The sequence below is a fragment of the Myotis myotis genome, unplaced genomic scaffold (genome assembly GCF_014108235.1).
Source record: "Myotis myotis isolate mMyoMyo1 unplaced genomic scaffold, mMyoMyo1.p scaffold_m19_p_2, whole genome shotgun sequence".
Taxonomy (NCBI): Eukaryota; Metazoa; Chordata; class Mammalia; order Chiroptera; family Vespertilionidae; genus Myotis; species Myotis myotis.
Window position 1 is genome coordinate 10,796,714 of NW_023416324.1, and position 23,923 is coordinate 10,820,636.

Consider the following 23,923-nt stretch of genomic DNA (forward strand, 5'->3'; position numbering starts at 1 on the left):
GCCGATGGACACTGGGCAAGGCCTGGACCCTCCCCTAGTCTCGGTTTCCTCACCTGTAAAATGGGATACCATTTCCGCCCAGCAGGCCTCAAAGCTGGTAGCAAGTCGGGTCAGGGTTTGAGCCCAGATTTGGCCCAGCCCTGCCAGCTGGCCCAGCGCTATTTAGGTCCCACAAGGCACGCCCCCCTGCGTGAAAGGGCCCGCCTCCACTTCTCCGGGAGGGAGCCTCACGGTGGGAGGGGCCTCGAGACTCAGTGGAAGCCAGGAGCTGCCAGCCCCAAGTGTGGCTCTGGTCCCTGTGACTCTGGAGAAGCCACTGTCTTCTCAGAAGCAGGACGCCCCTTTGCCTGTCCGGTGGGGCGTGGGGAGGAGCAGGTGAGGTCTGGAGTGCAGAAGAACAGTGTGGAATGAAACAGCCTGCGAATATGAATCATTGGGTGGGGCAGCGAGGACTGTGGACAGATGTCTGCCTGGAGGAGTCATGTGTAAGTCAAACTCCTCTCTTTCCCCTGAAGGAAGGGAGCTACCGGGAGGGCGCTGTGTGAGACTTGTGGGGGGTGTGGGGGGTAGGATTCCCTCCCACCCGCAGTTGGTCCCCTCCGAAATCCCCTGGGCAGACAGTGACCCTGTGGAAGGAATCCCAGAGAGGGTGGCTGAAAATGGGACCCACTGGGGACCCAGGAGACTAAATGATGAATAACTCGGGGACAGCCCCTTGGCTTTCTACATGTAAAAAGGCCCAGTCCCCATTTTATAGATGAGAAAACTGAGGCGCAGGGGGATGGGAAGCAGGCATTTGTGAAGGGCTCACTGGGGGCCCACCATTGTGCTGCCCCCATGTTGGTGGGCAGATTGAGATACAGCCTTGATCCTCCCTGTGGTTCCTGAACCCATCGAGCCATCCACTTCACTCAGGGGCTGCTTAGAAATGCAGATCTAGGCCCCACCCCAGAACTCCTGAGTCAAAATCTGCATTTTAACAAGACACACCCCCTCGCCCGTGATCTGTGTGCTCTTAAAGGCTGAGAAGCACTAAGGTATAAAAATGTGGGCACATAGCTTATTTTTTCCATTTTCATGATGACCCTACGAGTGGGGCTCTATTACCCCCATTTTACAGATGGGGCTGTGAGGCTTAGAGAAACTGAACTTCTTGTCCAAGGTCACCAGGCTAGGAGAGGCGGCAGGGTCCAGATTCTAACCCTAGTTTACTTCCTCCAAGGCCCAGCTCCTGGGAGCCACGGACAGCAAATTCACCACGCACATGTGTTTTATTTGGCCCACACAACAGGTCACATCAAATCCAGAATTTTACTCTCTCTCGAAAAGTCAGAGGCCCTGGCCACACTGGCCTCACATGCCTGCAGAGTAAGAGTTGGCTGGGACAGGGGGCTGCTGTCCCTTTTCCAGTAGCCCCTGTGCTCACAGAGTGCCTGGCCTCAGTGCAGAGCCCTGAGGTCCCAGCCCAAGTCCTCTCTGGCATCCTCTAAATCAGCGGTTCTCAACCTGTGGGTCGCGACCCCTTTGGCAGTCGAACGACCCTTTCACAGGGGTCGCCTAAGACCATCCTGCATATCAGATATTTACATGACGATTCATAACAGTAGCAACATTACAGTTATGAAGTAGCAACGAAAATAATTTTATGGTTGGGTCACAACATGAGGAACTGTATTTAAAGGACCAGAAGGTTGAGAACCACTGCATGGCAATGAGTACCAGCCTAGGCTTGGGTTCCTTCCGAGGGGTGGGGCGTGCAGGGTGGAGCCGGGGCACCCCGTGATGCTTGGTCCTGCTCCGACAGGCCTCTTCGTGTACCCGCTGGATGAGTACACCACGGTGATCGGCTTTGAGGCGGTCATTGCTGACCGCGTTATAACGGTACAGATCAAGGACAAAGCCAAGATGGAGAGTGGCCACTTCAGTGCCGCCCACCTTCGAGCCACAGCTGTCACAGGTAAGGAGGCCAGAAGGGCTCTGGCAGGATCTGGTCAGGCTGAAAGCGTAGCGATGGCGTAGGGTAGAGAGAGCATGACAGTAGGAGTCAGGCATCCTGTGTGTCACTGGCCCTCTCTGAACCTCGCCTTACTGTCTGTACACAGAGGCAATCTCTCCTCTTCTCATCTAGGAAGCATGGTGAGGATCAGAGGGTTTCAACCACAGGTCCTAAAGCTCTCTCTGCAGAACAGAACAGCACGTCATTTAAGCTCAGAGGTTGTGGAATGCGTCACACCAGGGTCTGACTCCCTATTCTGGTCCTTGCAAGTGGTGTGAGCTCAGAAAAAAATATTAAAATTATCCGTAAAATGAAGCTAATAATTATACACACCAAAGCTCAACAGAGAGCATCTATGCAGAGCACGCACCGCAGTCCCTGGTACAGACTAAGTCCTCAAATTGCTATTGAGGATGAAGAGGCTCAGAGAGGGTCAGTGACTGGTCCAAGGTCACACAGCATGATATATATATTATTGTTGTTGACAGAATTACAGATGTCTCCCATTCCTTCCCTCCTTTGCTCCCTTCCACATGTTTGAGACAGGGCTTGAATCCAGACCAAGTATCACATGATGTAAGAGATCCTCACCATTGGATCTAGGATCAAAGTGATGTTTGTTCATCTGATCATTAAGACATTCAAGAATATTTTAACGAGCACTTACCATATGTAAGCTGCAAAGTTGCCCTCAGGCTGATATGACCACTCACAGCCTGGAAAAAATAGCTAGGATGTCCCTAGCAGTGACCATGAGAGCAGGTGGAAAGTGGCTGTGCCCAGAGAGGTCTGCATAATGTCAGAGGAGGAAAAGAGGGGTACAGATTGGGGCCGCGGGGTATCCATGGCAGGGTTCCTGGAAGGGTTGGATAGAAGGGTAAGACTGGATAAGTAGGGGTGGGGGGATGGGCCTTACAGATAAAAGGACAGAGCAAAAGCATGGATCCCAAGATGGGGCATGCTTGAATGGGGTTCCTGTGGGGAGGTAGAGGCTGCGGATGGAGACGTGACCCTCTGTTGGGGTTTTGTGGGTCCAAGTCTCCCAATCCCAGCAGGCCTGGCGTCAGGCCCATGCAGGTTCAGATCCTGGTTCAACGAGTTAGTAATTTGCTGAGGAACTTGGCCGAGTCACCCCTACGCTGAGCCTGTTTCCCATCAGCAAAATGGGCGACTCAGACCTACCGCACAGCAAGCGTAGGGGCACTAGCAATGATGTACGCGGCGGGCTGACTCCAGGCCTGGCGCTTAGGAAACATCCTGCGAGAGGGGGTTTCCGTGGTCCCGCCCCCCTGCGCCCTGGGAAAGGTGGCTTTGGATGAGGATTTGGAGCGGATCCTCTTCGTGGTCAACCTGGGGACCATCACCCCGATGGAGAACGTCAAGGTCTTCATCAGCACCTCCTCAGAGCTCCCGACGCTGCCCAGCGGGGCCATGCGGGTCCTGCTGCCTGCTGTCTGCGCCCCGACCGTGCCCCAGTTCTGCACAGAGAGCGGTGACCCCTCCAGCCAACAGGCCCACGGGTAAGGAGCCCCTGGCCGGACAAGGGGACAAGGGTCAGCGTCTCAGGTGGGCAGTGGGGAGCCTGTCAGGGTGTGCAGGGCGGTGGAGATGGAGTTAAAGGTGAGGTTCGGCGCTGGAGGCCACCCCCTGAACAACGGCTCCTGCCCTGCTCACTTTTAGAGCATTGAGGTCTCCCTGATGCCTTGGAATGCTACTGGCCAGATGTTCTGGAATTTGGACACCTTGGGATTAGAATTTCCAGGCTTTATTCTTTCATGCACTTACGACACTGAGTTGAATGTTAGGGATCCAAAATCACCACAGATCCTGCCTTTTTAGAACTTGGTGGGAAAGATCATTATCCAATGAATAACACCCTTAATGTGGAACCACTGGTGCACTTGCATGCATAATTAATTATGTGAAAAGTACAAAGAAAGAGACATTCATTGGGCTAAGAGTGTAAAAGAGGGACCTGCCCTAGCTGCTTTGGCTCAGTGGATAGAGCATCAGTCTGTGGACTGAAGGGTCCCGGGTTCGATTCTGGTCAAGGGCGTGTACCTCGGTTGCAGGCTCCTCTCTGGCCCGGGCCCTGGTTAGGGCACGTGCAGGAGGCAACCAATTGATGTGTTTCGCTCACATCAATAGTTCTCTCTGTCTTTCCCTCTCTCTTCCACTCTCTCTAAAAATCAATGGAAAAATATTGCCAGGTGAGGATTAAAATAGATAGATAGATAAGATAGATAGATAGATAGATAGATAGATAGATAGATAGATAGATAGACAAAAGAGGGACCCAACCCAGAGGTCCTGGGCCAGGCCAAGCTTCTCTGAGGAGTAATATTTCAGCTGAGACGTGAGGGGTGCGGGGGATGTAGGCACAGATCTAGCATTCCTGCAGGGGAGAACAGCAGAGGCAAAGGCCCTGAGGCAGCAGACTTGGTGTGTGAGAGGAGACGGGCAGGCTAAGATAGCTATAGCCGGTGGGAGAGTGAAGGAGAGAGGTCAGAGGGCTGACGTGGAGTCAGGTCATGTAGGACCTTGAAGCCGAAGGTGAGGACACTTTTGCCACAGCAGAGAAGCTGTAGGCACAAGCCAGTCTCAGCCCAGGGGACACCAGGTTGCATGTTACCTTTGTAAGTACTGCCATAGGCGCCAAGCTTGGTGCCTTTGAAAGGCAGGACCTGGCGGAGCTGGGGACAGCCAGGACTTTGGCAGATCAAGGGACAAGAGGCATGTTCCTGCCCATCTCAGCAGGCAGAGTGAGCAGAGGTGCTTGTGGGAGAGGCCTGCATCAAATCCTGATGAGCCTCAAAGTTGCTCAGAGAGAGAAAAATAGATAATACCCAGTGTTGGCGAGGATGAGGCGAGGAGACGTGTTCAGTGCTGGTGAAGGTGGAATCTGGGGCAGCACCGCGGAGAGCAGTCTTGGAACACTCCGTGTGTGCCCTTTGACCCAGGGATCCCAGAGAAATCCTTTCATAAGTTCAAAAAGGGGACACAGATGAGGGTCCTCATGGTGGTGGTGCCCATGGACGTGAGGTGGAGACAGGACAAATAAGTACAATATAAAGTACTTACACAATATAATGAGAGGTACCATGTCAGCAGCAATGACTTTGGTTTACAGACTTGGACAGAGCTTAGAAACAGTGTTGAATGAAAAAAAAAGGGAAGTAATGGCCTGGCTGTCTGGCTCAGTGGATTGAACATCGTCCCCTGGACCAAGAGGTCCCGGGTTTGATTCCTGGTCAGGGCACATGCCTGGTTTGCTGGCTCGATCACAAGTAGGGGGTGTGCAGGAGGCAGCTGATGGATGTGTCTCTCTCACTGATGTCTCTATCTCTCCCTCTCCCTTCCTCTCTATCTAAAAATCAATAAAAACATATATTTTTTAATTAAATAATAAGGGAAGTAATGAGTGAGATTCATAATAGAATATAATCTTTTCAGTTTAAAGTGCATTCACAACCAAACGCCACCACGGATATGTGCCGTTAAGGACATTCATCAAAGACAGAGGGTGTGCCCATGGGGAGGGCAGGAGAGGGTCCAGGATCACAGACAGGGTGGGGGACAACACAGAAGGAGAGGCACAAACTTGAATGCTCAGCAGGGGACAGACACTCATGAAAAACAACTATGTCATTATTATCCCCAGTTAATGGATGAGAAAACCAAGGCTTATTCGAGGGCTCCCAGCTCCCAGACACAGAGCAGGGATTTGAGAAGGGCTGTGATATCGCCAAACGGGAGCCAGACAGACTGGATGAGCATGCTCACTCTGCCAAGTCCCGACTGTGGGAATGTTGGGGCTAGTTGCCTCATCTTGCTGAGCCTCAGTTTCCCCGTGTGGGAGATGGGGGAGACGGGGGCCAAGTGGCTTTTTTCTGAGGGTTCTGGTGAGAACAATGTGTGCCAATGCTGTGGAGCACTGAGCTGGCCCCGGCCCAGCCCTCCAGGGTCTCGGGGCCTGTATCTGAAGCCAGGGTCTCCCCGGGATCAGGTTGAATGGGAGAGTAAGGGTCTGGGGTAGGAGGGAGCTCCTCAGCCCCGTTTTGGGCTGGGCTGCTGAGGAGCCAGGGCTGCCTGAGATTCACCGTCCTCTCGATGTCCTCTCACAAGGCACCCCCACCCCTTCTGCCTTGGTCCTGGCTGCCCTCCTCCTCCTCCTCCTCCTCTTCCTTCTCCTCTCGGCCCCCTTCCCAGCAAAGACAGGCATTGCTTCGGCGCCCGGGCCCTGGACTCCTGGAACAAGCTGTGCCTGGCAACTCTTCTGGACATGGATGTGTCCAACCCCATGGAATATGAGTTCAACTTCCAGCTGGAGATCCGTGGGCCATGCCTGCTCGCAGGTGAGAGGGAGCTGCCCAGACCCAGGTAGGCTCCAGGAAGACTTGAGGCCCCAGGCTGGGGAGGGCTTCCGGCCCAAAGCTGCCCAGGGCAGAGAGTAAGGGGAGGGTGGGGGATGTGACAGGCCCGAATGGAGGACATCCTGAAGTACATGGAGCTGCACGGATTCCCATTTCCTGCTCCCCAGCCACAGATGAGCCCCTCCCAATGAGCCTTCCAGGCTGTCCACCCCATCGCCATGGCTTCCTGGGGAATGTGCATGGCGCGGGTGGGTCCTGGTCCCCTCCCAACGGTTCAGCCATAGAGCCGCTTCCTGCTTCTTACCTGCACAGCAGAATCACCAGGGATCTTCCAGAATCCTGCCACCCATCTCCCGCCCGAGCTTCTGGGGCCCTTGGTCTGGGCTATGCCTTGGGTACTGGCTATTCAGAAGGCCCCAGGCCATTCTAACCTGCAGCCAGAGTTGGGAGCCATTGTTCTGACAGTTCCTCTCTCCAGCCCACTCGAGGCTTTAAAAGGCTGTGGTTTCTTGTCAACAAGTGTGTTGTCAGAGCAGCATGGCATTCCAGCCTGAGAGGTGTTTATGGGGTGCCCACCGATCGAGCGTTGAGCATCTTCTGTCTTATGTGCCTCCATGGGAGGCAATTCCTTTGACTCCCCACCACTGGGTCCCCACTTTGCAGATGGTGAAATTGAGGAGACCTGTCCATGGCTACCCAGCCAGGCAGGGGCCCCTGATGGGCAGGAGTGTCATCTCTGGCTTGCATCTCAGTGTCCCCCACAAAGCCCCTGTCTCTGTCAGGGCTCCTGAGCCTAACCCGCCTTTCTGTGCCACTCAGGGGTAGAGAGTCCGACCCATGAGATTCGAGCCGACGCCGCCCCGTCCGCATGCTCGGCCAAGAGCATAATCATCACCTTGGCCAACAGGCACACCTTCGACCGGCCTGTGGAGATACTCATCCACCCCAGTGGTACCGTGCCCCAGGGCAGCCTCTGGGAAGCCTGTGGGAGGGAGGAGGTGCTGAGCCCGTGGGGCACAGACAGTTGGCCCCTCGCCCAGTGGTCAGCCAGGGAAAGGGTAAGGGTGCGTGGCAGAGGAGAGGAGACCAGCCTCCTAGGAAACTTGGCTCCAGCTGGTGGAATTGAGTATCTCCTGCCCCAGAGGCTCCAGGGTCTCGTGCACCCACTGGGGCACTTTGTCCGCAGGCCAGCTGAGCAGAGGATCTTTGAAACCCAAGCTCAGGAAAGCCCTGGCAGCTCTGACCTCTCGGGGAACAACTCTTTTGTCTCTAAAAATTCATTAGAATGTCAGGACCTGAAAATATCAGAGCAACCAGTCCCTCTCCCATTTTACAGATGGATAAACTGAGGCCCAGAGAGGGGCCATGGGTCAGCCATGGTCACTAGGCACTTCTGCCTCCCAGCTAAGGAGTTTTCTCATGGCCCCGTCCTGCTTTGGGCAGCCAGGGTTTCTGTACCCCTCTTCCTATCGGGAGTCCTCCCCACTCTGAGGATTCCACCCCTAAGCTGAGGCCCCTGGCATCACCCTCACACTCGGGCACGTGCCAAGACTTGATCTCATCTCTGCAGAGCCCCACATGCCACATGTCCTGATGGAGAAAGGGGACATGACCGTGGGAGAATTTGAGCAGCACCTGAGGGGAAGAGCAGATTTCATTAAAGGGATGAAGAAGGACAGCAGCGCAGAGCGAAAGGTGAGGGCGACTGAAGGAGAGAGCCAGGGGTGGCAGAACCGGGGTGGCACTGGGGACTTGGACTTCACTGCGGCGGGGATTTGCCTGAGGTTACGCAGCGGCTGGTGGCAGGTCCTCGCCAATGTTTCCCTTGGGGAAGTTGGGGGGGGGGGGGTGTCGGGGGCGGGGGGCAGCAAAGGGCCACGGCACTGCGGGGCAGAGGCAGATGGCTCTCAGATATAGCGGTCACCCTGGTGCTGTCCTCACACTGTCTGCCAGGTCACCTTCTAGTGCAGCAGTTCTCACCCTGTGGGTCGCGACCCCTTTGGCGGTTGAACGACCCTTTCACAGGGGTCGCCTCAGACCATCCTGCATATCAGATATTCACATGATGATTCATAACAGTGGCAACATTACAGTTATGAAGTAGCAACGAAAATAATTTTATGGTTGGGTCACAACATGAGGAACTGTATTTCAAGGGCCAGAAGGTTGAGAACCACTGTTCTGGTGACTAAGCCAGGTACCTAAGGTACCAAGGTACCTAAGCCAGGTAAAATTCTCAATTGGTGCTTCCCCAGGTATTACCCCCTGAGTGGTACCTGACAGCCGGTGCACTCCCAGCTCTTTCTTCACTCCTGGGCCTCTGTTTTCCCACCTGTTGAATGGGTCTCTTGCTGTTCCTTCCTCTGGGTCCTCGGTGGCTGTTACATAGACAGTAAAGACAGGGAAGGGAAAGCCTAACAAAGACCCTGCCCCTCTGCCTACCCTCTCCCCCACGAAGCCAAAGGACAAGAGACCCTACGCTGAGGGGCCGCGTGGGGAAGAAATGCTAGGAGGCTCAGCCGATGGCCACAAATTGTACCGGCAGTCGCCCTCCTGTTCATGACCCTGCACACCAAGCCAGGTCCGATGCCAAGATACCTTGAAGAATGATGGCCCACTTCTTTTTATTCTCTTTGCTTGTTGGCTGAAAAAACTGAGGTTTAGCACCCCAAAAAAACTATGAGCTGGGGCATGGGAAGACCATTCTCTTGGGATTTGACTTGGATGGCAACAAAGCTAAGGACTTAGACTCAATCCGAGGGCAGTGACACTAGATTTAGGAGCCCTTCCCGTTCCTGCGGGCCTGGCTGGCAGAGGATGTGGCAGCTGAGGAGTGTACGGAAACACATGTAGACAGCCTACTGCTCACCCCAACTGTTAGAGGTCCCACTGGAAACACCTGCTTGGTGGGGTAGGGAGGATGACAAAAGGAAGGTATAGATGGCTCGGTGCCCATCACATCACTGCCATGTTAGCGACCCACTGGAAATACCTCTCCCAGAAGTGCCCCCTCACCCAGATGAGTCAGATGGGAGAAGAGGCTGAGCCTGGTTCTCAGAGTGGGGGTGGCAATGCCAGGTGTGTCCTGAGCTCTGAGAACTACAGCATGTGGACAACGTGGTTGCGGGGGGAGGGGGGACAATGGGCCTCCCAGGCTGGAGCTGGGTCCCCCGCCTACCAAACCTTAAGTCAATTAGCTCTGGGACCACTGAAGCGAATGAGAATTAGTTTGCTACTTTGGGTTGGTTATGCAAATACCCTGTATTCTCATGAGCTCCAGGAATGACAGCCATCAGCCTAAAGCTGCCCCAAAGTGATGAGTTTATTATAATTAGATAATGGCAACTTGAGGAGCCATTGGAGAATCCTGAGCCAGGGGCCCCCACTCTCTGAGAGGCTGATGTGGCTGTTACTGCCATCGAGAGAGCCAGGCTGGGCGTGGCTCTGGCAAAGGAGCTCCCTGCGGGACAGAGAGCCTGATCCTTTGCCAAGGAGGGAGGCGGGCAGCCAGAAGGCAAATGTCAATCAGGAAGAGTGGGAGGGACAAGCTGTCAAAACTGTGATTTAGCGAAGAGGGAGCAAATGGCACAGGAAGATAACCATGTAGAAAAGACGGCGATGCGGTGAGAAGCAGAGACAAATAGAGAAAAAAAACAAACTTGCACACACAGGTCGGTGGTAGACGGACCCACACAGATTCATTCTCTCATTTATTTAGTCAACAAACACTACCTGTCCAATAGATATCAGGCTCCATTCTAGGCACTGGGGAGGCCACACTGAAAATGACACATCCTTGTCCTCATGCAGCTTACCTTCTAGCACAGGGAGATACACAAAAAGTAACCAAATGAGCACAGTCCGTTTGGAGAGGCTGGGGACCAGGAGAGAACTAAAACAGGATGATGTAGGAATGAGTGGCAAGCACTGGCTGCTGTTCAGCCAGGTGTCTAGAAAAAGCCTGTCTGAGAATGAGACCTGGTGGACGGTGAAGAACTGGAAGCAGAATAATGGTGGCATGTTTGGGAAACAGGGGGCTGTACGGGTGAAATGTGGGGAGTGGGCAAAGATGAGGTGGACAGGCAGGCCGGGGCCAGGCCCTGGGGGCTTCATACGCCATGGCACAGGGTGTGAGGGGAAGCCATTGCTCAGGCAAGAGAATGGCAAGAATGATCTCGCTGCCTGCTCTACATAGAATGGACCACCAGGGAGTCAAAGTGGAGGAAAGGGGCCAGTAAGAGGCAATGGCAAGGGCCCAGGCAAGAGATGGTAGTGTCCTGAACTTGGGTGGTGGCAGTGGAGACAGAAAAGAGCACACATTCGGGGGGTGTTTTAGCTGCAGAACTAGCCATCCTTTGTTGAAGGAGCAGATGTGTGGGGTGAGAAAAAGAGAAGAAGCAACGACAACTCCTCCACTTTGGTTTGAACACCTGGATGGGTGATGATGTCATCTACTGAGTTGGGGAAGGGATGCAAAGAGACCAAAACTGAAAAACAGACACAAAGGGACCTGTCCACCCAGAGGCAGTCAGATAAAGAGACAGAGAGAGGTGGGAGATGGAGAGAGAGGGAGGAAATGGGATTTGGTACAGAGCAACTGGGAGAGTCAAGGAGGAAGGCTCAGCACCACGTCAGCCAGGAGAACACACGAAAAGGTCAAGAACTATGGGGCTGTTCTCCCTTTGTTTACCGAGCCCACCTCTGCACCGGGCTCTGTGTTAAGCCCTAGAGAGAAAAAAGAAACTCAGGCATGACCTACCTTCAAGTAACACACAAGCGAGAGGGGAGGCAGAGGTATGAGCACAAAGCTGCCTGTGAGCAATGCCTGAGCCCACGACCAACCGCAACAGGGATGATGGTACCATTTAGCCAACGACTGCTGGGCAGCAGGCTTCACAAGCATTGCCTTTATTCGTACAACTTGGGGAGGCACGTACTCTTGTCCTTAGTTCATATACCAAGTAATTGAATCCACCTGGAAGATTGGGGCAGGCTTTCCAAAAGGTAAAATTTAGAGAAAGAGTAGAAAGTTATCAGTGGGAGAGACTCAGTAAACCAGAGAAACCAAGGTCACGGCCCAGATAAGCCAGAGGTAGCCCAGACACTGAGTGTGGAAGAGAAAGAAACTGCTACTCAGCGGAAGGCCTGCACGCGTGCTGAGGCCTCCCATCTGGGCGCCAGCTCAGTTCGTCCTCATAACCACCCTGAGAAGGGAACATTATGTGCCTCATTTTTAAAATTAAAGAAACAGGCCCAGGGGAGGGACTTGTTCAAGATCACACAGCGAGACGGTGACAGAGCTGGGATTCAAACCCAGACCTTCTGCCTCCAAAGTCCATGCTTGCTGTTGCAACTAGTGAAACGCTAGCAAATAGAGAGCCAGGTGCAGTCAACCTGGAAGCCTCGCGTGCAGGGTATGAGTGAGATCTTGACTATACTTGGTGAGTAATGGGAGACCACGTGAGCAGCGTGGACCCTTGAATATCAAGTGAGAGTTTTTCTTTCTCCTCCAGACAGAAATCATCCGGAAACGCCTCCACAAGGACATTCCCCACCATTCTGTCATCATGCTCAACTTCTGTCCTGACCTCCAGTCGTTCCAGCCGAACCTGAGGAAGACCCATGGCGAGTTTATCTTCCTCATTGACAGGAGCGGCAGCATGAGTGGGACCAACATCCACCGTGTCAAGGTACCTGTTAGAGGACCCCTCCCCGGGGTCTTGTGCTCCAGGGTAAATCAGCTGGGCTCCCCCAAACCAGCTTCATCAGCACTTTTGGTTCCAAGAAGTCCCCTTTCCATACCTGAGCCACCTTCCTAAATGGCTCTCCATGTCTAAAAGGAACAACCACAGAGACACCCAAACTCAAAGTGCTCCCAAAAGAAAACCCTGAAGTGGTAGGAGCAGAGGCAGAACGATTGTCCACTTACAAGGGATGAAGTTATCAACATCTTCCCTTGACATTCTACAACCCTCACTGAGTGCTGCTCAGGCTAACACACCTCAGTAGGTACTGAGTGGAGAGGGGTACAGCGGGGTGTTGAATCCAGCTAATAATCCTGAGGTTAGTGCTATTGTCTCCATTTGCCAAAGTGGAAAGCCCATCCTGAGAGTTTCAATAACCTACCCAAGGTCACACAGCCAGTGTGGTCTAATACTAAACCCATGTCTGTCTGTCTGTCCCTACGACCTGACATCAGAAATTCACTGGAGATGGCCCCTGTCATCAAATAATGTGTAGAATCCAGTAGAAAAAAAATTGGTTCTTTTTTTCCCCCTCGAAATGCCTAATATGGGCAAAATTTTGTGGTTGGCTGTCTAAAAAGATAGCAGGGTATAAACTCAGTTTCTGCCCTCTAATCAGTCATGTATGGAGCATGGTCTCGCTGATGTGGAGACTTCTGATGAGTGAGGAAGACAGAGTAATCACCTTTCCCCCAACACCCAGAAGCATATGCTCTCCCTCAGGAGATTCTTCGCCTCAGTTCCGGCATTATCCACCTCTCCCTTGTATGTCTAGCTGTGCAGGTCTGTCTCATCTGGAGTTATGGGAAACTCATTAAGGAAAGGACCAGATCTTTGCTCATCTATCTCTCCCCATGGGGCCTTGCTCTATATTTAGACATAAAAAACCCTCAGTCATAGTTCATTGAACTGGGTAAAGGATCACAGTTCAAGAAAACAAGGCATGAGGGAAGGAGAAGGGGGAGGGCTCAGTTGTCACCTGAAATTTCACTCCTTTCCCAGTTTGTGCCTGGAGCAAACAAACTCTTGTTCCCAGGGCAACGGGATAAGCAAGGAGAGGAGAGGTTAGGTGGGATCTGTGAGGCCAGCTAGCTCCTCAGTCATGCTATGACTGGGTTTGGTCTTGAAGCATGAGAGAGCATCCTATATGCAACCCAAGTTCCTGTTTGAGGCCTCTTGACACTGGGATGTAGGACTGGTTGGTACCTTCTCCCCGCCCCTGCCCCCCATCAAAAACAAAAACTGGAATGGGGAGCTGTCCACAGTGCTGGAGTGCTGAAGCACAGCCCAGTGCCCATGTGTATCCCATTCCACAGCGGAACCAATTTGTAAGATGTCTCCACAGTTACTCTAAGTATCATGGGATCATGGAGCATCCCTTAGAGAGCACTGAATCCACCTTCCCTGCCTATTTCCAGGTGAGGAAACTGAGTCCCAGAGAGGCTGTTTTTTCCAACATCACGGTGCTAGCGAGGGAGCCTAAGCTTTCCCTATCCTGGCTCAGCGCTCATTTTCCTCACCTTTCTGATAGGGAGTTACACCTACTCCCCCTAAGAAAAGCTCTCTTTTCCGATTATGTCTTTTCTGCTGCATGACTTAGTAAAAGAGAAATGCCCGGGTTCCAGGATCAAGTCTGCCACTGGCTGGCTATGTGGCTTTGGACAAACTGATTCTCAACTCTGGGCTTCGTTTATACTGTCTGTAAAATGAGAAGGGAGGATTAATACAGGGAGGCAGCCATATGTCCTGTATCGCTTTGTTCCCTTCTCCCAAGCCCAGGCAGACATCAACAATTGACCATGACATTCTTTACCACGCTGAGTCTGGACTCAGTCTCTGTATTGTTCTCATCAAGGGCTCCAGGCCATTACTACCAGCTGAATGGAGCTGGTTCATGAGTGGAAATCCATTTCCTGAACTAAACACCTTTCCAACCTTGACATTCCAGAATTCTCTGATGACAGCTTCCTCCAGGGCGCCTCTCACAGTCCCTTCCCTCTAGGAGCCTTGCTTGCTTGCTTTTCCAGCTCAGCTCCCTGACCTCAAGGTTACCTTTCACAACTGGCTTTGCATCAGCACAATCCATTCTGCTACATACGCCTGCCCCTTTTAGAAAAAGACACAGAAATTACTCAGGCCACACACCCCTCCCCCCCGCACTCTCCCCCCTCCCCCGTTGATAATGAGGTCATTGGGGGGCGGGGTTGCTTGCATCATTAATTGTGGCCGATTATGTTGAAGTTTTAGGAAAAACTGGAAGAAGGGAGGTGGGAGAGAATAGAAATCCAAACAGCCACGCAGAAGGGGAAAGTTCAACCAATTGAATTTCCTGCAGCTGGTGTCATTCTTCAGCTGCCACTCGCTGCCAAAAACATGGCTTTGAAAATTCTAATAGGTGTGAGCAGAGACAATCTGTGTGGATCAGCGACGTCTCCTGCTAGCAGGAATATACACTAGAAGCTAATGAAAAAATAAGCAGATCTGGACTTCTTTCATAGAGACACAAAATGGATTGACACAAGCAACAAAGAGAACATTAACGTTAATGTTTACAGAGGGGGTGGGAGAGGGGCTGCAGGCCCTTATGGTGTGGAAGTTGCTAGGATCCACTTACAGCTGTTTACTTCTAAATTCTGGAGTGGAACAGCTTGTTTCCCTGAAGCCATGCTGAGATCCCTGGGCTGCCATCAATAGACTATATGGGGGTGAGGGAGAGCCCTCCCCTCAACTCCTGGGTTCTGTGCCAAGGCAGAGCCAACATGAATGAAGATTTCAGAGCTGTGTTGTTGTTTTTTAAAGCTTCGCTTTTTAAAGATTTTTTTAAAATGTTTAAATTGATTTCTAGAGAGAGGAAGGGAGAAAGAGGGAGAGAAAAAAACATGGATGTAAGAGAGAAACTTTGATCCGCTTCCTCCTGCATGCCCCCTGCTGGGGACCAAGCGCCCAACCCGGACATGTGCCCTGGCCAAGAATCGATCCAGCAACCCTTTGGTGCACAGGGCGATGTCCAACCAACTGAGCTGCACCGACCAGGGCTCAGAGCTATGTTTTGAAAGCCTCGGTCCTATCTTTAGGTTTTGCGATCCAGTACAATTCCTAAACTCTCGAAGCCTCCGTTTTCTTCTCTGTAAAATAAAGGTATTAATATTAATATGCATCTTGTTGGGTAGATAATAATAACCACTTGCTGACTGTTTACTATGTGACAGGCTGACACTCTTTTAGAGATTAAATGAGGTAATATAAAGAGTGTGTCACAGTGCTTGATCTGTAGTAATTGCTTGATACTTACCATTGCCTCATCATCACTATCATCTTTTTTCCCTCTTGGCATCTCCTCCCCTTTTCTTCTTTGGCATCGTTTTTTCCAATATGCCTTTATCCGGGTCTCCTGATGTTGCATAGTTAAGTAGGTTACGATTCTAATGTTCACAGATTTTGCAGGCAAAGTGACTCGTGTCTGAGTCCTGCCTCCACTATTTACTATCTGAATGCTCACCAACAAGTTGCTTCCCTCTCTGTACTTCAGTGTTCTCTCCTATAAAAATGGGGATACTGTTGTGCCTGCTTCAAGGGTGATTGTGAAGATTATATGAGGTAATGTAGGTAAAGTACATCCTGGGCATTCAACAAATATGACCTAAAGAGACTGTCCCAAAGGGATTCATCCCTAGTCAATGATAATTTGAGTGAATTCTGCTGCAAAAGGCCCCGAGTGAGAGCCAGAAGCCTGTCCCATCACCAGGGTGACCCGGACCAGGCCATATGCCTCCCTTCGACATCAATTTTGTTTTGGCGGAAAGGAGTGGGTGCTCCCTGCTCTCCCTACCTCTCAGGGTCAGCAGGAGGTGAGATGGAACTGGCAACCATAACAGAATGGCTTTGAAAAGTCAGACTTGCTACACGAGTGAGAAATTTCATGAGATGGCTTTGGTCCAGCCTCCACTCCGCATCAGCAGATTTCTTGATCTGGGGGAAAAGGTGCTATTGGGTGCAGGCAGGGGGGTGGAAGTCCTGTGTGGGACAGATTCCTGCCGGGATAATGATACCGGTGTGAAGTGGCAGAAGTTATAACTCCTTCCCGAATCCTGAAAATCCCTTTCTTGCCTGCCAGGATGCCATGCTGGTGGCTCTTAAGAGCCTCATGCCAGCTTGCCTCTTCAATGTCATTGGGTTTGGATCCACATTTAAGAGCCTCTTCCCTTCCAGTCAGACCTACAACGAGGTAAGGAAGGAGCAGGCTGGGACCAGGAGGGGCGGGTGGTGAGGAGCAATGGACAGGAAAGGAGAGGAGAGGCCTGCTCCCAGGCTGTCCACACGTATAGGACCAGGATGATACCCAGGAGCCAAGAAGGAAAGGGAGGCTAACTCTGCTCAGGCCATTCTCTGACACCTCAGCCTTCTGACACCCTCCTCTTTAAAATAAAGAACATGTTGGACAAAGTGTGGGTGTGCGCAGACAGGGGTCCAGGGAGGGGTAGAAAGAGGATGCGTAGCCTAGGCCCGCCACTCACTGAAGCTTCTGTCTCATGGGGACAATAGATCCGTGCAAGGTTGAGCCAAAGAAGTGAACAGGAAGGATGGCCGAGTGAATAGGTGGGTAAGTGGGCTGACAGTGGGACTCATGAGACTCAAGCTACAATTTTAAATAACAGGACTGTGGCCCCAGCAGCACGTTCAGAATTGCAGGCCTAGGAATTGGAGGGAAGGAAGGAAAGAAGGGAGGGAGGAAAAGAAAAAAGGAAGGGAGGAAGGGAGGGAGGACTTCAGAGTCACTTTTCAATTAAACGTAGTTTATGGGTGTTTTAAATGCAATAATAATATATTGATTATCCCACAGCCTTTTGAAACTAGATAATCAAAAAGAAAAATATGTAAATCTCACATAATCACGTCAGAAAAACAAAAGGAAAAACAATATTAAGAGCTTAGAGTAAATCCCTCCAGACCTTGTTCTATGCATTACCCACAGTTTCAGGAAAGATAGGATTAGGCCTTTCATGAGCACATTTTTATGACATGCAGTATAAATCTGCAGCATAATTCTAATGGCTGCCTAGTGTTTCACTGCAGATAGGCGTGACTTATTTAACTAAACCCCTGCAGTTGGGCACTGAAGTTGTTTCCTTTTTTTTTTTTTCTTATCACCTTTGTATCAAAGGCTTCACATCCCTCCTTCACGATTCCCCTGGGGTAAATTTCTAGTCTTTCTGGCTCAAAGGTACATTATACATTTTAAGACTTTTGAGCATGGATGCTGGAAGAGCACCTTCCTGAGTCAGGAGCAGAAGGACATCTGATGTCCAGTGAGAATCTGTCCTTGCTGTAGGGACATTCATCCGGGCCAGAAAGGACAATGATAAGTTAATGTAACACCGCGAGTGGTAGCACGGCAGGCACTGGTGGGGGTGTAATTGGGCAGAACCATGTCAAATAAGTGTCCACCTATTATTCTTCCTGTATGTGGGGCCGAGGTGAGATTGGGAACAGGACTCAACTCTGGCGAGGTTAGAGTATTATCCAGGGCAGGGATTGTCAACGGGTGTGCTGCAAGGATTTCTAAGACATGCAACACCTCTCTTTAGTCGGGGACACTGACCTCTTTTCCCCTAGATTGTCACGCACACAAATGACAGCAGCCAACACATTAGCCAAGTGGTGTGAATGAATCAAAAGTATACCTTTATTTTTGTTAGATCAGCAACAAATATATTTTTTGATGTGCCTCAGAGTTTTAGTAATTAGTTTATGTTAAAAAAAAAAAAAAGTTGAAAATTGCCGATCTAGGGAAACAAAGGGACTCCTCCCCCAAGGGGCTCAGAGTCTCCGCACCCTACGGTGACCCTGGGAATTCTCTCCCTGCCTGTGCCTTTCCTGCAGGAGACCTTGGCCATAGCCTGTGAAAACATTCAGAGAATGCGGGCTGACATGGGCGGCACCAACATCCTCTCCCCGCTCAGGTGGGTCATCCGGCAGCCAGTGCACCGAGGCCACCCGCGACTCCTCTTCGTGGTCACAGACGGGGCGGTCAACAACACCGGGAAGGTGCTGGAGCTGGTGCGAAACCACGCCTTCTCCACCAGGTGAGCACAAGCTGAAGGTAGGACGTGGTTATCCCGGGCTGCCCTGGACTGGGGTTTCCAGAACCCAGGCCACATGGAAAAAATGCCAGAAGACAAGGAAAGAACCTTTCAGAACAGTGGTTCTCAACCTTCCTAATGCCGCGACCCTTTAAATACAGTTCCTCATGTTGTGGTGACCCCCAACCATAAAATTATTTTTGTTGCTACTTCATAACTGTAATTTTGCTACTGTAAACAATATGTAATTTTATATGTGTTTTCCAATGGTCTTAGGCAGGGGTGGGCAAACTTTTTGACTCGAGGGCCACAATGGGTTCTTAAACTGGACCGGAGGGCCGGAACAAAAGCATGGATGGAGTATTTGTGTGAACTAATATAAATTCAAAGTAAACCTCATTACATAAAAGGGTACGGTCTTTTTTTTTTTTTAGTTTTATTCATTTCAAACAGGCCGGATCCGGCCCGCGGACCGTAGTTTGCCCAGGGCTGGTCTTAGGCGACCCCTGTGAAAGGGTCGTTCGACCCCCAAAGGGGTAGCGACCCACAGGTTGAGAACCGCTATTTTAGAGCTTTGCTTCCAAGGTGGTGTGGCTGACCTCAAAGTTTGCCTCTCCCCCTCAAGATTCAGGAGGGATGAGATGCCCTCACCTCTGCATCCAGCTCCCAACCAGCAGCCTGGGCAAAGGAAGCCCTTTCTGCTGCTTAGACTCTGAGCTGGGGCGGAAGTCATGGGCTTCATGTGTGAATGTAAATGCCCATTGATGGCCCTCTTCCCCGGCCCTCTGCCTGAAGCTGGGCCAGCTGTGAGAGAGTCCGCCTGGAACATGCGCCCCATCAGGAGACAAAGATGGCAGAGAGGATGGGAAGTGGCAGCCTCTCTCCTCCCCTGCCCAGGTGCTATAGCTTTGGAATTGGACCAAACGTCTGCCACAGGCTGGTGAAGGGGCTGGCAACCGTGTCCAAGGGCAGTGCTGAGTTCCTGATGGAGGGGGAGCGGCTGCAACCCAAGGTAGGTGGGAGGACCCCAGTCCCTCTGCTGCTGGACCCTCACTCTAACACGTGGGGGAAAGGAGGCCCGGGAAAGCAAATCGACTTGCTCAAGATCACTATCTGGTTCATGTTTTTGACACAAACTTTCTGGGTGTCCTGGACTAGTCACAGCCCTCCTTTGAGTCCTGGATTTTCTCATTTATAAACTGCTAAGCTTAGAGAAGACGCCAGCAGACATTTGCTCCAACTCTGGCATTGTAGGAGCCTAAGAAGTGGCATGCTCACTGGTAGGCAAGCCACCCCAAGGCCTCTTGTCACTTCTTTCCTGCTCACATCCCCGCATGGTCATACCCACCTGGGCTTCGTGCGTCTGGACATACCCCTGCTCACACATCTCCCCAACCGGTGTTCTGATTCTGCCCAACAGATGGTCAAATCCCTGAAGAAGGCCATGGCCCCAGTCCTGAGTGATGTGACTGTGGAGTGGGTCTTCCCGGAGACCACCGAAGTGCTGGTCTCCCCCTTGAGCACCAGCACCCTCTTCCCTGGGGAACGGCTGGTGGGATACGGCATTGTGTGTGATGCCTCCTTATACATCTCCAACTCCAGATCTGTAAGTATCTTAGAAATGCCCGGGGTCAGTGGGGGTCCAGAAGCATACCCTTGCGGCCATCCTCGCTGGAAAGACTGTTCCTGGCAGGAAGGAAGGAACTGGATCTGGGCTTATAGTTGTGAGGTATAGATGCCAGGCCATGGAATGCAATCTACAAATAACTAATGAGATTAGAAAGACATAACTTTTCAACCCAGAAATCCCTTCTAAGGGATCTAACAGAAATAAAGTGATATGATGGAGTTATGTCCAAGGATTTATTGTAGCATTTTTTGTGATGGCAAAAACTATGGCCACATATTAATGCTGCTCCCCTCAGAATGTCATTTGATGTTACACGCAGCAGGAGAATATTGTGAAGGACATTATTACAAATGATGTGGTAGCCAGAATATGAATTTCTCATCAAATAAACTTAATTATTGAGAGAGGACAACCATTTGTACAACTGAACTGGTCAATTCGGTTTCTAATTTTCTCTTGTAAATTCCAGGACTTCATAAACGTCTTTTTCTAGTCCAAAGGTACCCATAGCCTCCCAGAGCTCCCAAACTATTGTTTAGTAGATCAACAATAATAGGTACCATAAGACACTGTGGTCTCACATACTTATTTTAATTGAATTGATTTTTTAAGGTGATTTTGTACTCCTTTTTTCCTTTTCTACTTTGTCCTCTTTCCTACATTAAGTGACTTATACTTTGGTTGTCTGATCAGGCCTGACTTACTGTTGAAGGAATGAAGGTTAATAGCATTTTCTCTTTGTGATTCTTTTTTTTTTTTTAATATATTTTATTGATTTTTTACAGAGAGGAAGGGAGAGAGATAGAGAGTTAGAAACATCGATGAGAGAGAAACATCGACCAGCTGCCTCCTGCACATCCCCCACTGGGGATATGCCCGCAACCCAGGTACATGCCCCCGATCGGAATCGAACCCGGGACCCTTGAGTCCGCAGGCCGACGCTCTATCCACTGAGCCAAACCGGTCTCGGCTCTCTTTGTGATTCTTGTAGCCTATGTCATCACCTATGACATGCTGACTTTTTGACTGATAAAACGTTAAATGTGAATATAAATACAGCCACCAAGTGAATGCTTAACCATAGGGGTGGTAGAATATTGCACAATCATCAGATGTTTAAAAGAGTAGTTGACGTGCAGGACTTCCAAAATGTTTAAAGTGCAGTGTTCAAGATACTGCTAAATAGAAAGTAATATGGTCCAGTTTTTGTAAAACAAAAATGATCCCCAAAAGCCTTTATGTTTTATATGTATGTATATACTATGGAGAATGGAATGGGAGGAATTAGATGGTTCATTCTGTTCATTTTGTTTACCTATTTGGAGACAGCAGTGGCATTTAGAATTACCTTTTAAATTTTTTAATAAAGAATATAATTTAAAATATAAACAATGTAAGTGATATGAAGTAATTTTCATTCACCATCTCATAAACAGAAGTCTGCCTAAATTCTCCAAGCTAGCAAAACACTTTTTTTTATTATTATTATTCCACTTCTAACATGGACTCTCCACCACTTTGCCTCACACTGCTTGCTGCTCTGTGGATGTCCTTCCTGCCATCTAGCCTAATTCCCAACCTTCTTTCTCTCCCTTCCTCCAGGACAAGAGGAGACGATACAGCATGCTGCACTCTCAGGAGTCCAGCAGTTCTGTCTTCTACCATTCACAGGATGAGGGGCCCGGCTCAGACAATGCAAATTGTCCCAACAGCTTGGGGGAACCCCTCAACCTGCAGGCCACAGATGACCGGCCATCCAGTGGCGACCCCGCCACCAGTCCTGGTAAATCTGCCGCCCTTTGTGCTTCCCTCACTTCTCCAGACGCTATGATCACTACATTTTGCTGAGCACTTACTATGTGCGAAGCACTTTATACAAACAGTCGCACTGAATAGTTAGCAGCTGCAGGGGGGGGGGGGGGGCGGTGCTACCACCTATTCTACAGATGAGGAGACTAAGACAGGGAACTTCAGTCACTTGGCTGAGCTCGTGGAACTTGAAAGAGGTCGAGTACAGATAGTCTAGACCTGTCCGCCTCCAGAGCCACTTCGTGGTTTTAGTTTCCACTCAGAGGGCATTTCCTGATCACCTACCCAGGCTAAGTACTGAGCACAGTGTGAGCAGCAGAGATGACTCAAACGTGGCACCTGTTCTTCAGAAGCTCTCCATCCGGTGAGAGGGATACAATTGGACTTAGTTCTGAGAGGAAGCAGAGTGACACGGGCCAACGGAGGCTCTGGCCGCAGACACTGCCTGAGCAAAGGTGTGGAGGTGTGACACCTAGAAAATACATCCGTAGTTGGTTACTCAGCTACTATTCTTGGACACATGGAACCTTGAAAAGGGAACAGAAAGGAGAGTCGCTGGGTGATAGATTAGGGCCCGGTTCGGCCAGGCTTTGAATGCCAGGTGAGGTGAGGCACCCAAACATACGTCAGTAGGTGAGCAGAGGAAAGATCAAGAAGTTTTCAAGCATGAAAGGGTATGCAAGCCCCTCCCTCTTTGCCCGCTGTCCTCTTCCTGCACTCTGGTGGCTCCCCTGTCACCACCCCTGTCCAGGTGTGGGCCTCTCCCAGCGACGACGGGCATATAGCACCAACCAGATCATCGACCACAAGCCCTCCCCAAGGGCCACCACGGTCAGCGACCCCACGATGGCTGCCAGGAGATACCCACTGCGGAAAGCCAAGCTGCAGGACCTCATCAACCAGCCCAGCCCAGATGCCCAACAGAGACAGATTGATTTGCAGGTGCCCGGGCGGGGCAGGGTGGAGTTGGGGGAGGCCATGGGTAGGGGTGAGCTGTGTCTCCTGCTTCAACCGGAAGGATGGAGCCTGTCCACAACTGACTGAGAAGCGAGTCACCTCTTCATCTGCCTGACCCTCAGTGACCCCTTCCTTACAATGATACCCACTGGCCAATGACAGCACCAGTTCTCTGCACACAGCATTTCCCAGTTGTCAAGGAGCCTCCCCATCTGCTCTCTCATTTGATTTTATAGCAGCCCTGGGAAAGGAGGGGGTGTGGAAATGAAGGGTAAAGGTCACACAGTTTGTCTGGAAATTAAAACCCGGGACCCACTTCCTGCAAAGCTCTTGCTTCCCTCTCCATCACACACTGCACCTCCTGCAGATACCAAGGATGGTACACCACCCAGGGCAGGGATGATCTCAGCGCTACAGCCACAGCAGGGCCAGTTGCCCCTTGTCCAGCTAGACCAGTTTCTGGCCTCAGCACCTTGGACATGATCATTCTTTGTTGTGGGGCGCTCTTGTGTAGAAATTGTAGAAATTTTACAGCATCCCTGGCCTCTATGAAATGAATGCCAGTAAACCACCACCCCCAGTGATGACAACTAAAAGTGTCTGTAGACATTGCCAAATGTCCCTGGGGGAGGGCGGCAAAATCACCAGTTTGAGAAACACTGTCCTAAAACAATGGGCTTGATGGAGCTTCGTCAGGGTGAGTCTGTGGTTCCATAGAAGCCCCCTTTCATTCCCCACGCCCACCCACAACCTCCATCCATCCCCGCCTCCACAGACGCATCAGCCCCCACGCTCCCCAGGGGCAGACACACTGCCACCTCGTCCCTGAGGTCCTTCTCTGTCCTTAGCCAGGGATGCAGTTGGAAGACACTGACCTTGGAGTCAGGCAGACGTTGCTCCTCAAACATGTTACTCAACCTCTCTGAGCCCCAATTTCTTTGCCTGTGAAATGGGGAGAATAGCTTGTGTGGGTGGTTGAGCTAACAGCCATCACAGATATGTACTGAGAGCCAACTACAAGTGGAGGACTCTTGCAGGCATCGGGTGATAAGAGATCAAGTGCCTGATGCAGTGCCCGGCGCACAGTAGGTGTCCTTTAAATGCAGGTCTGGTTAGTGAGCGCTCTGAGCAGTGTGGCTTCTCTTCTCTCCTACTTGCTTCTGGCCATCTTTGCTCATCTCTGCCCCATCCCCTGCTTGGCTTCTTCCCCAATCTGATTCTCCCCAACACAACATGTGCACACATGTATACACGCTCTACGGCCTCTGGCTGGGTGAAGGGCTGAACCTGAGGCTAGTCTATTGCCATGGAGACTGTAGCAGCTTGTTTCTCAA

At 51.0% G+C, this 23,923-nt stretch overlaps 1 protein-coding gene across 1 annotated transcript in view; it reads left to right on the forward strand.

Annotated features, from left to right (window-relative positions):
• Nucleotides 1–267: 267 nt before the first annotated feature.
• VWA5B1 (von Willebrand factor A domain containing 5B1) overlaps nt 268–23,923 on the forward strand; it is a 39,001-nt gene continuing 15,345 nt past the window's right edge. The window contains exons 1-13 of the mRNA XM_036350790.1: nt 268–485; nt 1,805–1,957; nt 3,246–3,516; nt 6,206–6,351; nt 7,189–7,320; nt 7,940–8,064; nt 11,883–12,059; nt 16,228–16,338; nt 17,994–18,196; nt 19,091–19,205; nt 19,614–19,799; nt 21,426–21,606; nt 22,384–22,574. Of these exons, the coding sequence (XP_036206683.1) occupies nt 482–485; nt 1,805–1,957; nt 3,246–3,516; nt 6,206–6,351; nt 7,189–7,320; nt 7,940–8,064; nt 11,883–12,059; nt 16,228–16,338; nt 17,994–18,196; nt 19,091–19,205; nt 19,614–19,799; nt 21,426–21,606; nt 22,384–22,574 (1,995 nt within the window). The 5' untranslated portion in view covers nt 268–481. The remainder of the gene's footprint in view (nt 486–1,804; nt 1,958–3,245; nt 3,517–6,205; nt 6,352–7,188; nt 7,321–7,939; nt 8,065–11,882; nt 12,060–16,227; nt 16,339–17,993; nt 18,197–19,090; nt 19,206–19,613; nt 19,800–21,425; nt 21,607–22,383; nt 22,575–23,923) is intronic.